Source organism: Zonotrichia albicollis, chromosome 18, assembly GCF_047830755.1.
Source record: "Zonotrichia albicollis isolate bZonAlb1 chromosome 18, bZonAlb1.hap1, whole genome shotgun sequence".
Taxonomy (NCBI): Eukaryota; Metazoa; Chordata; class Aves; order Passeriformes; family Passerellidae; genus Zonotrichia; species Zonotrichia albicollis.
The window spans coordinates 3564007-3578018 of record NC_133836.1 but is presented as its reverse complement, the minus strand read 5'-3'; the positions used below and the strand labels follow the sequence as shown (position 1 = coordinate 3578018).

Here is a 14012-nt window from a genome sequence, read left to right as displayed (position 1 = left end):
AATCCTGAATCCCACTCCTGAATCCCATCCCCAATCCTGAATCCCACTCCTGAATCCCATCCCCAATCCTGAATCCCAATCCTGAATCCCAATCCTGAATCCCATCCCAATCCTGAATCCCAATCCTGAATCCCACTCCCAATCCTGAATCCCACTCCCAATCCTGAATCCCACTCCCAATCCTGAATCCTACCCCAATCCTGAATCCCATCCCCAATCCTGAATCCCATCCCCAATCCTGAATCCCAATCCTGAATCCCATCCCCAATCCTGAATCCCAATCCTGAATCCTGAATCCCAATCCTGAATCCCATCCCCAATCCTGAATCCATTCCCCAATCCTGAATCCCATCCCCAATCCTGAATCCTACCCCTATCCTGAATCCCATCCCCAATCCTGAATCCCACCCCCAATCCTGAATCCCACCCCCAATCCTGAATCCCATCCCCAGTCCTGAATCCCATCCCCAATCCTGCATCCCACTCCCAATCCTGAATCCCACCCCAATCCTGAATCCTACCCCAATCCTGAATCCTACCCCAATCCTGAATCCCATCCCCAATCCTGAATCCCACTCCCAATCCTGAATCCCATCCCCAATCCTGAATCCCATCCCCAATCCCATAAAAGAACCCATTTGTTTACAATGGGAGGCTGAAAATCCAACAACAATCCAAGGAAGGAACAGCAGGGAAATGGAATGAGAGCTGTGTGTGGGGGCAGCCAGGGACAGGACAGACTGCCATGGAAGGACAGACAGACAGCCATGGAAGGACAGACTGCCATGGAAGGACAGACTGCCATGGACAGGACAGACAGCCATGGACAGGACAGACAGCCATGGAAGGACAGACAGCCATGGAAGGACAGACAGCCATGGACAGGACAGACAGCCATGGACAGGACAGACAGCCATGGAAGGACAGACAGCCATGGACAGGACAGACAGCCATGGAAGGACAGACAGCCATGGAAGGACAGACTGCCATGGAAGGACAGACTGCCATGGAAGGACAGACTGCCATGGACAGGACAGACAGCCAGGGACAGGACAGACTGCCATGGAAGGACAGACTGCCATGGAAGGACAGACAGCCATGGAAGGACAGACTGCCATGGAAGGACAGACTGCCATGGAAGGACAGAGCCCCTGGGAGCTCTCAGTGCCCATTCTGGGTCAGTGCCAGCTGCTGCTTTTGCACAATCACACCTGGGGACAAGGCCCTTCCCTCAGCAGCTCTGTCACCAGAGCAATTCCTCACATGGAACATGGACAGAAAATCCCTCCCACCTTGGAAATCCCAAATGGACAATCCATATGCAAACACTACTGGCACATTCTAAGGAGTTGAGAATCAGAATTGTCTGCTACAATCACCAACCTGGCTCTGCAGGATGGAGAGAGGCAGATTTGTGATGCAGAGTAATTAATAATTGATTTAATTTTCTCTGTGAGGCTACTAAATGCTAACACTGCGTATCAAATAAACAACCATCCCTAAAACTGCAATCAGGACAGATCCTTACACTGGGATCACAAACCAAAAAACCTGAATTAAAATTGACACTCAGTGGTTCAAGCACTGCTCAGCCAGCAGGAGACAGTGATGATAATAAGGAGGAAAACATTTTGCAATGCCCAAAAAAAGATTATATGACCTTTCAGGACATTTCCTGCCATGATTTTGCCAAGATTCCAGCAGCTCCACAATAAATTCTTGGTTGTTTTCCAGAAGATCCAGGTAGAGAGCAGTTCCTGGCACAGCTAATGAACAAGGAATGCTGTGCACATCCAGAAATTCTGGCAGCAGGAAAGAGATTCCCTTTGAACAGAGCTGAGAGAATTTCCCTCATGGCCTCACTCCAGCTGAGTCCTTCCACTCTCCAAAATCTTGTTCATATTTGTGTATTTACCCCCCCTTCATTACAGAATCATTAATTAAGTTTGCACTAAATGTGCATTTCATTATTTGCTCTATCAGAAGCACCAGAGGGGTGGGGAAGATTTTTGAAGATGTTTCCCAGCTCACCTTGTTGTAGGTGTAAGGGGTTGGAGAGGTGGGGATAATACCAGACTTTTCCTTCTGATGTCTTCTTTGTGCCTCCAATACCTGGTGAGAGGGGAAATAAAAACAAAGAAAAATCCATTTCTGAACAGGCAACACAACCAGCAAAGATTCCTGATGATTTTCCATTCAGGAAATTTATTCCAGCTACTGAAGTCTTATTCCAGCTACTAAAGACTACCAAAGTCCAGATTTTCTCCCTGAGAAAAGCTGGAGGTTTCTACATGAGGAAAACACTAACATATTTAATATTTTAGCACTGAAATCTCTCCAGTTCTGCCTGAATTAAACATTGCTCAGAACCTCCAAGCCCTCCATGCTCGGAAGCAGAACCTGAGGTGTGTCTGGAGGGTGAGCCCAGCTCAGAGCTGTCCCTTTGTGCCTCTCCCAGCACAGATCCCACCAAACGTGGCTTTGGGCTGCAGGGTTTGGGAAGGAATCTGATGAATTTTCAGGGCATGCTCTGATCTCTGAATTGCCTTTCCCAGTGATTAAAGGCAGCCCAGCACTGCAATTAAATCTCCATCATTTTCATTTTCTCCAGGATCCAACACAAAGGACAGGAGAGAGGGAGGAAAGCACTACAAAGAGCAGCCTGTGTGTAATTACAGGTTGTGTTTAATTACACAGGGGCCAGCCAAGGTGCCCAAGTTGCCACTGCCCTTTCTGAGCAACCTTTTCAGGACCTTTTCCTTCCAACCAAGTCCTTTTCAATGGAATCCTGAATGAGCTTCAGCTGGAAGGAGAATGGCAAAGCAGGGATTTCTCCAAAGCAGCTGCTTTAATACAGCTAAAGGCAAATTATCACCATCAGTGCTGAGCAATCTGGGAAATTTGCTTTATCAACAAATCCCTGTGGTACTCCAGCTCAGGGTGGAGGGATTTCTGGAAGATTCCTGCACCCAGAGCCCTTCCAGGACAGCAAAGGGGTTAAATGATGTGGATATGGAGGTTCAGGCAATAAATGATCCCCCTTTAGCCCAGAGCAGGAGCTGGTTCTTACCTGAGGTGCTACATAATAGGGAGTGAACTGGGGTGTCATCAAGTCACCTTGGTCAACTTTGGCAAACCCAAAGTCACACAATTTAACAGGTGCATCCTGAAACAAGGAGAAGAGGCTTTATTAGATAAATCTCATTAAATCAGCTTTTCTAACACAGAACTCTCCCCCTATCCTCACCTCACCTTTTCCACACACTGTGTTTATCCCCTCACACTCCCCCAGGCAGCTGAAAGGTCACAAATTGACCTTTCAAACCAAGGTTTTGCTTTTCTGGGTGCTCTGGGCTCCCTCAGGGATTGGGAAAGCACTGAGGCCCTTGTAGGGGGATCCCTGCATATCCAGGCTGGTCACCAAGAATTGTTTGGATCTACCAAAGACCTCTGTGCAGAGGGTCAGAACAGAGGGTCAGAACATCCTGATGAGGGGCAGAGCTGGATTGTGTTCATGTGGAGAACCTGACTCTGTTTAACAGCAGCAGCAGGGACTCACTGCTCTGCAAGGAGATCAGGGGGTGGGAAAGCACCAAGTCCATCCAGGTTATTAAACTGAAATTTTCAACTGAAAATTCAATTCCATTAAAATTTTTTTTCCAACTGAATTTTTAATTTCAATTTTGTCACCAAAACATTCGTGTCATTTCACCATCACCCTTGAGATTCACCCTTGAGCCACTTCACAGAATTCAGCAGCAAAAGATTTGCAAATGTTGATCTTACCAGAGAGTTATCCTTGAAGAGGAGATTCTCAGGCTTGAGGTCTCTGTGTGCAATGTTTAGTGAGTGGCAATGCTGCAAAGCCAAAGCTATCTGGAAAAGGGCACAAAAAATCAGCTACAATCACCAACCTCCTCCTGCAGCCTGGACATTTATTTCAGCTTTACAAAGCACAGTTCCAACCCCAAATATTTGACGTGGAGTTCTCCTTTAGTGACAAGCCTGACCCAGCTGGGACATGAATCCCACAGGAAACAAAATCCAACCCCAAATATATGAAGTGGAGTTCTCCTTTAGGACATGACCCAGCTGGGACATGAATCCCACAGAAAATAAAATCCAACCCCAAATATTTGGGGTTCTCCTTTAGTGACAAGCCTGACCCAGCAGGGACATGAATCCCACAGAAAATAAAATCCAACCCCAAATATTTGGAGTTCTCCTTTAGGACAAGCCTGACCCTGCTGGGACATGAATCTCACAGAAAGCAAAATCCAACCCCAAATATTTGAAGTGGAGTTCTCCTTTAGGACATGACCCAGCTGGGACATGAATCCCACAGAAAATAAAATCCAACCCCAAGTATTTGGAGTTCTCCTTTAGTGACAAGCCTGACCCTGCTGGAACATGAATCCCACAGAAAATAAAATCCAACCCCAAATATTTGGGGTTCTCCTTTAGTGACAAGCCTGACCCTGCTGGAACATGAATCCCACAGAAAATAAAATCCAACCCCAAATATTTGGAGTTCTCCTTTAGGACAAGCCTGACCCAGCTGGGACATGAATCCCACAGAAAACAAAATCCAGACTGGCCTGGGCTTCCCAACCTCCTCATTTTGGGAACTGAAGGCACTGAGGAGGTGCCAGTGCCCCTTCCCTGCTGTGCCAGGGCTCCAGGGAGCTCTGGGTTCAGGATTCCAGGGAATCTGCAGCTCCAGCCCTCAGGCAGTTTGAGTCTCTCATTCTGGATGGTGCTGCCTGCCCTTCAATATCCCACAGAAATCCATCCCTGGATTGTTTCAAGGATGCTTTGGGAACCTGCAACCCAGGCAGGAAAAGCTGCAGGGACTGCACATTTCCAAGTGCAATTCATTTCAAGGAAAAGTCAAATATAAATATTTAATCAGCATTCCTGAGACAGAAGTGAAGCACAGGGCTCACAACCCTTATTTGGAAATATCTGTAGGATCCTACCCAAGTTTAGAGCCCTTAAAAACCTCCAAGTTACTGTCACAAGAGAACTTCACTGCTAACTCAGCCCAGCAATAAATACAAACACATTCCCAGAGAAAATGAGGCATTTTCTCTGGGAATGAGGCATTTCCCAGAGAAAATGAGGCATTTTCTCAAATGCTGTGAAAAGCTTGAACCATTCCTGGGTACAAGACAAGGATAAAGAAGCACCAGAGAAAAGAATTTCACATTTCAAACTTCATTTCTATGAACATTAAAGCAAAGGGTTACTTGAGACATGAATAACCCACAGAATTCAAACCAAAGTCTTGGTTTCTGGTAAAGTTTTATAAGTTTTCCCCACCATGTCAGAATCAAACAGGCTAAACAATTTCAAACAAACTGTCAAGAATAATTCTGTATTTCCACCTCATTTCTTTGTTGGATGAGACCAAAAAGTACCAGCACAATTAGAATTTCATTAGAAACAAGTCAAAGCACAAAAGTAACACAATTTTTTTTTGCCCCAAGTTCAGATATTCTGAGAGGAACTGGGAATGCCAGCACTGAATTCCACAGAGATCCTTCTGAGAGTCCCAGAACCAGCAACAAAAATCCTGCTGGACACCAAAACCCCCTGCAGAAAGCACCAGGGGAGGTTATAAAATCATCCAGGAGTGAGCTGGGAGAGAAAAGGTGAAGGAACAAACAGACACAAAATCAGGACAAACAGACACATTCCTTGGGATCTTGCAGGAATTCCACAGCCCAAGCCCAGAACCCAGCCTGAAAACCCCTGGCCCAGAGGAGAGAAATGCCAAGGGAGGCTCCAGAGCTCACGAGTCCTGCTGGAGGCAACACTTTTAGCACAAGAAAAATGACAAAATCCTCTTGCAAGCCTTCTCTGGAGCAGCTGTGGAAAAGCAAAGTTAAGCACAGCACACCCAGAGAACAAGCCCACACCTTCAATCCTTTAATTCCTAACAAACCTTGGGCATTGTCACTTATAACAAAGCAGGCAATGATCATCGGATCACAACGGAGGAAATCTTTGAAATTCATCCTTTTTCCCCACCCTCCCAGCCCCAGGAATTGTCCCTACTTTAGCCAGAGCGTGGTGGATTTGTGGGACAGGGGGTGACTTGCCTGCTTTGTTACTTGGCTCGCTTGCTTCTCAGTAAAGTGCCGGTGCTGGCTGATTCTGTGGAAGAGCTCTCCCCCTTCCATCATCTCCATTACAATTAGCAGCCGAGCCCTGTTCAAAAGCATTTCATGTTGTTACATTAAAAAAAAAATCATCCAAAAGAACAGAATTGCTAAGCTAAGAATGCATATTTCACACAAAAACACTGCTTTTGGGGCTGTTTTGGTGAGTTTTAAACCCTCAGGATTTTCTGGAATCTCCAGTTTGCTCCTCCTGCTGGGCTCCCACATCCAGCTCCAGCTCCATGGGAACACTCTGCCCTCAAGGATTTACACAGCCCCTGGATGGTTTTGAGTCTGGATCCCCCATTATTTTAATTTACAGCTTTACAAAAGAAGAATAGCTAAGCTAAGAATGCACATTTCACACAAACACTGCTTTTGGGGCTGTTTTGGTGAGTTTAAAACCTTCAGGATTTTTCTGGAATCTCAAAATTTCCCAGTTTGCTCCTCCTGTTGGGCTCCCACATCCAACTGGAACAAATTGGCCATGGATCCATCCAGGAAGCCATGTGGACACTCTGCCCTCAGGGATTTACACAGCCCCTGGATGGTTTTGAGTCTGAATTCCCCATTATTTTAATTTCCAGCTTTTTTGGGGCAATTTTGCTGCTAAAATTTTGCTGCAATTTTCCAGTCTAAAACCCTCAGGATTTTCTGGAATCTTCAGTTTGCTCCTCCTGCTGGGCTCCCACATCCAGCTCCAGCTCCATGTGAACACTCTGCCCTCAAGGATTTACACAGCCCCTGGATGGTTTTGAGTCTGAATTCCCTAATATTTTAATTTCCAGCTTTACAAAAGAATGGAATAGCTAAGAATGCACATTTCACATAAACACTGCTTTCAGGGCTGTTTTGGTGAGTTTAAAACCCTCAGGATTTTCTGGAATCTCCAGTTTGCTCCTCCTGCTGGGCTCCCACATCCAGCTCCAGCTCCATGTGAACACTCTGCCCTCAAGGATTTACACAGCCCCTGGATGGTTTTGAGTCTGAATTCCCCAATATTTCAATTTCCAGCTTTCCTGCCCTCAATATGAAGGATAAAAAATCAGAAGGTGGAGATCAGGGCTGCCAGATCCTCAAGGAATTAAATCCCATTTCCCACCACACAGCAAAATCAGCTACACCAGAGCCTAGCACAGCTCTCAGCTCTTTCATTCTCCCAGCTCTGGTGATTTTCTCCACTAAGATCCCATCAGAAGACAATATTTTTATGCACAAAAAAAAAAAAATATCACTCTGCTCCATGTTTTCCTGTGTGTTCATTTTAAGCAGGACAATGCATTTGAGAGTTTTCAGGGCTGAATTTCATCTTTTTAGAAACAACTCTTTCACACAATCAATGGAAAACCTAAAAAAATGGAGATGCATTCAACACAGGGAATTAAAGGAGGCAAAATAATTTAAACACACAAAAGTCAGGGAAAAAAAAAACATAACAAAACAAAACAAGAGCTGCTTGGTCTGCAGGATAATTATTACACCTGGGACCCCCTTTGAAATAATAATAATAATAATAATTTTGTGATTAAAAAGCAAAGCAAAGCAAACTCCACTATACCTTGGGCTAAACATGGAAAAGAAGCTGTGGGAGTGAATCCCCCTGTGCAGCCTTACCTGGGGCTGGATTCATGTGGGAACTGCACACTATTGGCATAAACTTCAATTATTTGGACAATGTTGGGGTGTGTTGCACACATCATGTGCAGCCGTACCTGGAAGAGAAGGGAAGGGCTGTTACTGCACACAGGGACAGCTCTGAGGTAAAAACACCCCAAATCTGGGAAAGATTGGGGGATCCCACACAGAAAAGCTCAGTTTTGGAGGGTTGTGCAGAAATTTAGACAGAATCAGCTTTAAGAGTAATGTAGTGTTTTAATGGAAGTGAAAATGAATGAATAAATCCCAAAATTCCATCATGTGAACAAACCCCAAAATTCCATCATGTGGAGTGAATAAATCCCAAAATTCCATCATCTGGAATGAAAAAACTCCTGAATTTCATCATCTGGAATGAACAAACCCCAAACTTGCATCATCTGGAATGAAAAAACTCCAAAATTCCATCATCTGGAATGAACAAACTCCAAAATTTCATCATCTGGAATGAAAAAACTCCAAAATTCCATCATGTGGAGTGAACAAACCCCAAATTCCATCATGTGGAATGAACAAACTCCAAAATTCCATCATGTGGAGTGAATAAATCCCAAAATTCCATCATCTGGAATGAACAAACCCCAAAATTCCATTGTGTGGAATAAACAAACCCCAAAATTCCATCATGTGAACAAACCCCAAAATTCCATCATGTGGAATGAACAAACCCCAAAATTGCATCATGTGGAATGAACAAACCCCAAAATTCCATCGTGTGGAATGAATAAATCCTAAAATTCCATCATGTGGAAGGAACAAACCCCAAAATTCCATCATGTGAACAAACCCCAAAATTCCATCATCTGGAATAAACAAACTCCTAAATTTCATCATGTGGAATGAATAAATCCCAAATTCCATCGTGTGGAATGAATAAATCCCAAAATTCCATCATCTGGAATGAACAAACCCCAAAATTCCATCGTGTGGAGTGAATAAATCCCAAAATTCCATCGTGTGGAATGAACAAATCCCAAAATTCCATCATCTGGAATGAACAAACCCCACTTTAAAACTCCCTGGGCTGTTCAATCAAACCAAACCTTGGTGATTTTTGGGCACAGATGATTTTTATGGGAATTTTAAAAGGAGAATTTGCTCCATAATAAGAAATGAAGTTGCTCAAACCTCAAGGCCAATAAATCCTTCTTTAAATTCCCCCCAGTGCTCATCATTCCCCTGTGTCAGGAGCTGCTTTAGGTCCTGAAAATTCCATTTCCAGAACAACCTGAAGCATTCTTGGACCAGTGGCAAAAAAAAATTCAAAATTCCCTCTCCAACTGGTTCTATTCCATTCCCAGCTTGAATTAATTAAAGACCCCAAATAATTAAAAATAAACCCCCCCAGCACATGGGGGTTTGGTGGTGAGGTTTTGCTGTTTAAAACATCCTCAAAACTTTCAAAAATTGAATTTTTTTTTTTAGGAGAGAAAAGCAGGAACTGTACCTCATTTCGAGCTTTTGGACGATCGAGGAGGATTTTCAGTGCAAAACGTTCCTGGGAGGATTTTTTCATGCAGACTCTGGGATGACAGCAACAAAAAATCATTCAGTCAGTCAAGGAGGTTCAAAAAGAGACATGGATAAATAAAATAAAAATAAAATAAAAGAGATTTGGGATGGAAATAACCCAAAGCACACCCAAACACCCCCAGGGATGCTGGAAAAAATGAAATATTTGGGATAGATCAAGTGGTTTGGGAAGGAAATCCTCATTTTGGCTGAATTTTTTCTCTTTTTCTCCTCTCTCATTTAACAACTGAGGAAAGGACCCATGGTTTGAAGAGGCAGCCAAAGGACAAAATGAATGTTTTAATAAAACAACCCAAAAAGGATGAGGAGAACCCAGACAGGGATATAAATGATGGGAAAGACAAAGGGAGCTGCACACAGAGGTTTTGCAGCCCAAAATTCCCATTTTCTGAAGGAAAGGCTTTGCTGGAAATGTGTTTTCCTTCCCAAAAACCATCCAGGGATGAGAAATCCATGAGGAGCAAGGCTGGGATGCAAAGGGAGAGGAAAATATGGAAAAATAACCGGGAAAGCAGAGAAGGGAGGATGAGGAGAAATTTCTATTTTCATTATTTCACACCCAATTCCTGCTCCTGGAATGTGGGAACTGAAGGGAAAGGGAAGGAGAATTTTCAGTGCAAAGAATTCTTGGGAGGATTTCTTCTGAGGGGAGAGGTTTTGATGGAAAAGTGTTTTCCTTCCCAAAAATCATCCAGGGGTGAGAAATCCATGAGGAGCAGGGCTGGGATGCAAAGGGAGAGGAAAATATGGAAAAACAGATGGAAAAAAAGATGGAAAAAGTGGGAAAGTAGGGCAGGGGCAAAGGGAGGGGGGCTCTGGAGGAATTTCTATTTTCATTATTTCACACCCAATTCCTGCTCCTGGAATGTGGGAACTGAAGGGAACAATCAAGGAGAATTTTCAGTGCAAAGAATCCTTGGGAGGATTTTTTCTGAGGGGAGAGGTTTTGATGGAAAAGTGTTTTCCTTCCCAAAAATCATCCAGGGGTTAAAAATCCATGAGGAACAGGGCTGGGATGCAAAGGAGAGGAAAAGATGGAAAAATAACTGGGAAAGCAGAGAAAGGAAGATCAAGAGAAATTTCTATTTTCATTATTTCAAACCAACTCCTGCTCCTGGAATGTGGGAACTGAAGGGAAAGGGAAGGATCAAGGAGAATTTTCAGTGCAAAGAATCCTTGGGAGGATTTTTTCTGAGGGAAGAGATTTTGATGGAAAAGTGTTTTCCTTCCCAAAAATCATCCAGGGGTTAAAAATCCATGAGGAGCAGGGCTGGGATGCAAAGGGAGAGGAAAAAATGGAAAAATAACCAGGAAAGCAGAGAAAAGGAACTCAGGAGAAATTTCTATTTTCATTATTTCACACCCAATTCCTGCTCCTGGATTGTGGGAACTGAAGGGAACAATCAAGGAGAATTTTCAGTGCAAAGAATCCAGTGCAACAGAAAAAGAAAAATAATTTTTCCTCCCCAAATTCCCCCCAAAAATACAAAATCCCTCCTGCACAACCCCCATGGGGCACAGGAATCTGTTGGTTTGAATTTTCCATGAATCCCATCAGCATTTTTAATCAAATACTCATTTTTTAAAATAACTCCTTCCTTACCTGACAGGCCCACTGATGCCAGCTCCCAGCTTCTGAGTCCAGTTGATGTTGTATTCCTCTAAAATTGAGGTTTCCTGGTCAGGAGGGAAAACACAGCCAAGAAATACATCATAAATACAATTATTACAAAAAAAAAAACCCAAAAAACAACTCAGCAAATCTGAGTGTAAAAGTGCCTGGTGGGGAGTTTGCTTTCCTGAGGAAAATTAAATATAAATATAAAATATATTTATAAATATGACGATATAAATGGAATATAAATATAAAATTAATTTTTATATGCTGCACTTTTTAAAATTTGGATGCCAACCTTCATCCCCAAGCAGAGGTAAAATGAATAATTAATGGTCAAGAAATACAAATTACACCAAAAAATCCAGCTCAGGAATGGCAGCTCCAACCTCAGCACCAGGAATTCCCAGCATGTTCATTTTTTTCCAACCTTAAAAATTCCATAATTTTGATCCCAAACAGCTGAAAATGCTTGAAAAGCACCAATGTGTTTAAAAACATCCAAGTGTTTCAAGCTGGATTTCGTGGGGATGGAATTCCTGGAATATCCAAAATTCCAGGAATCTGAAACTTTTGATGGATAACCTGAATTTTCAGTGGGATAATGATGGGAAATATCCAGAATTCCAGCAAAGTTTCACAGAGCCAAGAATTTGGGAATTACTCCAGAAGGATGGGATGCTGAGAATTCTGGAAAAACAGAATTTCAAAGGTAAAACAGAATTCCATGGGGAAAGGAGAATTCCCACAAGAGAAGCAGAATTTTCAGGGGGAAAGCAGAATTCTCAAAGGAGAAGGAGAATTCCCAAAAGAAAAAGCAGAATTACAAAAGGAGAAGCAAAATTACAAAAGGAAAACCAGAATTCCCAAAGGAGGAGGAGAATTCTCAGGGGAAAATGAGAATTTTCAAAAGCAGAATCCCCAAAGGAAAAGCAGAATCCCCAAAGGAAAAGCAGAATTTCCAGAGGAAAAGCTGAATTCCAAAAGGAGAAGCAGAATTCCCAGGGGAAAAGCAGAATTCCATTGGGAAAAGCAAAATTCCCAAAGAAAAAAGCAAAATTCCCAAAGGAAAAGCAAAAATCCCCATAGGAGAAGCAGAATTCCCAAAGGAGAATTCTCAGGGGAAAATGAGAATTTCAAAAGTAGAATTCCCAAAGGCAAAGCAGAATTCCCAAAGAAAAAAGCAAAATTCCAAAAGGAAAAGCCGAATTTTCAGGGGAAAAGCAGAATCCCAAAAGGAAAATCTGATTTCCCACAGGAGGAGCAGAATTCCCAAAAGGAAAAGCAGAATTATCAAGGGAGAACCAGAATTCTCCAAGGACAAGCAGAACTCCCAAAGGAAAAACAGAATTCCAAAAATATCATGTAAATAATGTACAATGTAAATAATCCTGTGGAGTAATTTATTTTAATAATTTAAGTAATTTTAGTTATTTTAACTTATTTTAATAAAGTACTTAGGGTTTTTTTGCAAGGCTGTCCTTAAATTTATTTCTGAATTTCTGACCTGAAATTTATTTAAATTTCTCAACACTTGTCCTGTTCCATGGCATTTCTAAGCCAGAATTTTTAATTTCAAGGTTTGCTTTCAGATGCACATTGTGTAAGCCTTCTGTCATGTTTTAAAAGCATTTACAAACCTATTTTAAACCATTTAAAAACTTAATTTTTACAGATATTGATGGTAAAAAGGTTGGAAATTTGGAGTTTTGGGAGTCCAGGATGCTGCTGGGATAAACTGGATGGAATAAGAGAAAAATCCCATCCTGGAGAATTCCAGCTCCTGCTCCTCAATCCCCAAATCTGGAAATAAATCCTCTCCTAAATCCCAGAACAACCAAACCTGAGCTAAATAAAGCAAAAATAAACTGTATAAAATATAAAATAATGAGTACTTATAAAGTACTAAAGATTATTAAAGTATTAAATGATACAAGTTTAATTTATATAGGGTTTAGAAAGAAGGGGCAGAAATCGCAGAGGATCAGAGGAATTTGGGGTTTTCAGGAGGAGCTTAGAGAAACTTGTGGGATATTGAAATCAGATAATTTATGGACATGAATTTTGTGCTTTAGAGACATTATTTTGTGTTTTATGAATATTAATCCGGGAAAGGGGAACAAAGCCGGGGAAGGAGGATTTGGACAAAAGGAATTTGGAATTGTGCCATGGGGACGTTGGGCAGAACCCTCAGGATAAGGAGAAAATAAAAAACCCAAAAAACTTCACATCCGAGTTGGGATCAGCTCCGTTGGGTAAAGGGAACTGGAGCCGGGACAGATCGGGACCAACCCCGCGTCCAGAAGGGCGGAACGAGCGCGGCGCTCATTAACATAATAATGAGCCCCTCATTAACCAGCAGCGCTAATTAATGAGGGAACACCGCAACTCGCGGCCGGCGAGCACCAATCCCTCCGCTCCCCAAAACACAAACAACCACAAACTTCAGCTCCTCGCTGTGCGGGATCCCGAGCGAACCCCCCCGGGACGAAGCGCCCCGAAATCCGCCCCGCCGCCAACCTTGATCGTCCGCTCCATGTCGTGATCGTGCGCCATCGCCCCGCGGGGCGCGGCGGGCCCTGCGCCGCCTCAGGCAAGGCGCAGCCCCGCTGGAGCCTTTGTGCCGCCGCCGCTCCGCCTCATGCCCGGCCGGGCGGGCCGCGGGTGCGGCGCGGGGAGGGCGCGGGGCCCGCGCGGAGCCGCCGCTCAACCGGGAGGAGCCGCCCGGGAGCCGGACATCGCCGGAGCCCCCGCCGGGCAGCCCCGCCGGACTGCGCGGGCCGCCGCGGCAGCACTGGTGATGCTAAGGGTGGTACGGGAGGATGAAGCGGGATGGCCGCGCCCGCCCCGCGCCCGCCGCGGGGTTTTGGGAGCCGCCGCCACGGCGCTGGAGCGGTTTGCAGGCGGCTGCGGGCAGCTCTAAAAGCGCGACGGCAACGGGAAAGACCGCGCGGGGCTTTCGACATAGGCGGCGCTTTGTGATGACGTTATAATCGCCGCGCCTCCGGGGGCGGAGCGAAGTGAGGTAGCTCCGCCCCTAATCG

General features: G+C 44.1%; 1 protein-coding gene across 2 annotated transcripts in view; it reads right to left on the bottom strand.

Moving 5' to 3' along the window:
• MAPKAPK5 (MAPK activated protein kinase 5) overlaps positions 1-13926 on the bottom strand; it is a 23917-nt gene extending 9991 nt beyond the window's left edge. Inside the window, exons 1-8 of one of the 2 annotated variants that reach the window (XM_074554648.1) lie at positions 13489-13926; positions 10957-11030; positions 9268-9343; positions 7779-7876; positions 6105-6213; positions 3787-3876; positions 3071-3166; positions 2032-2112 (exon numbers count right to left, since the gene is read on the bottom strand). In XM_074554648.1, the coding sequence (XP_074410749.1) occupies positions 2032-2112; positions 3071-3166; positions 3787-3876; positions 6105-6213; positions 7779-7876; positions 9268-9343; positions 10957-11030; positions 13489-13524 (660 nt within the window). In that variant the 5' untranslated portion in view covers positions 13525-13926. The remainder of the gene's footprint in view (positions 1-2031; positions 2113-3070; positions 3167-3786; positions 3877-6104; positions 6214-7778; positions 7877-9267; positions 9344-10956; positions 11031-13488) is intronic. The other variant, XM_074554649.1, reaches the window with a different exon arrangement.
• Positions 13927-14012: the final 86 nt, after the last annotated feature.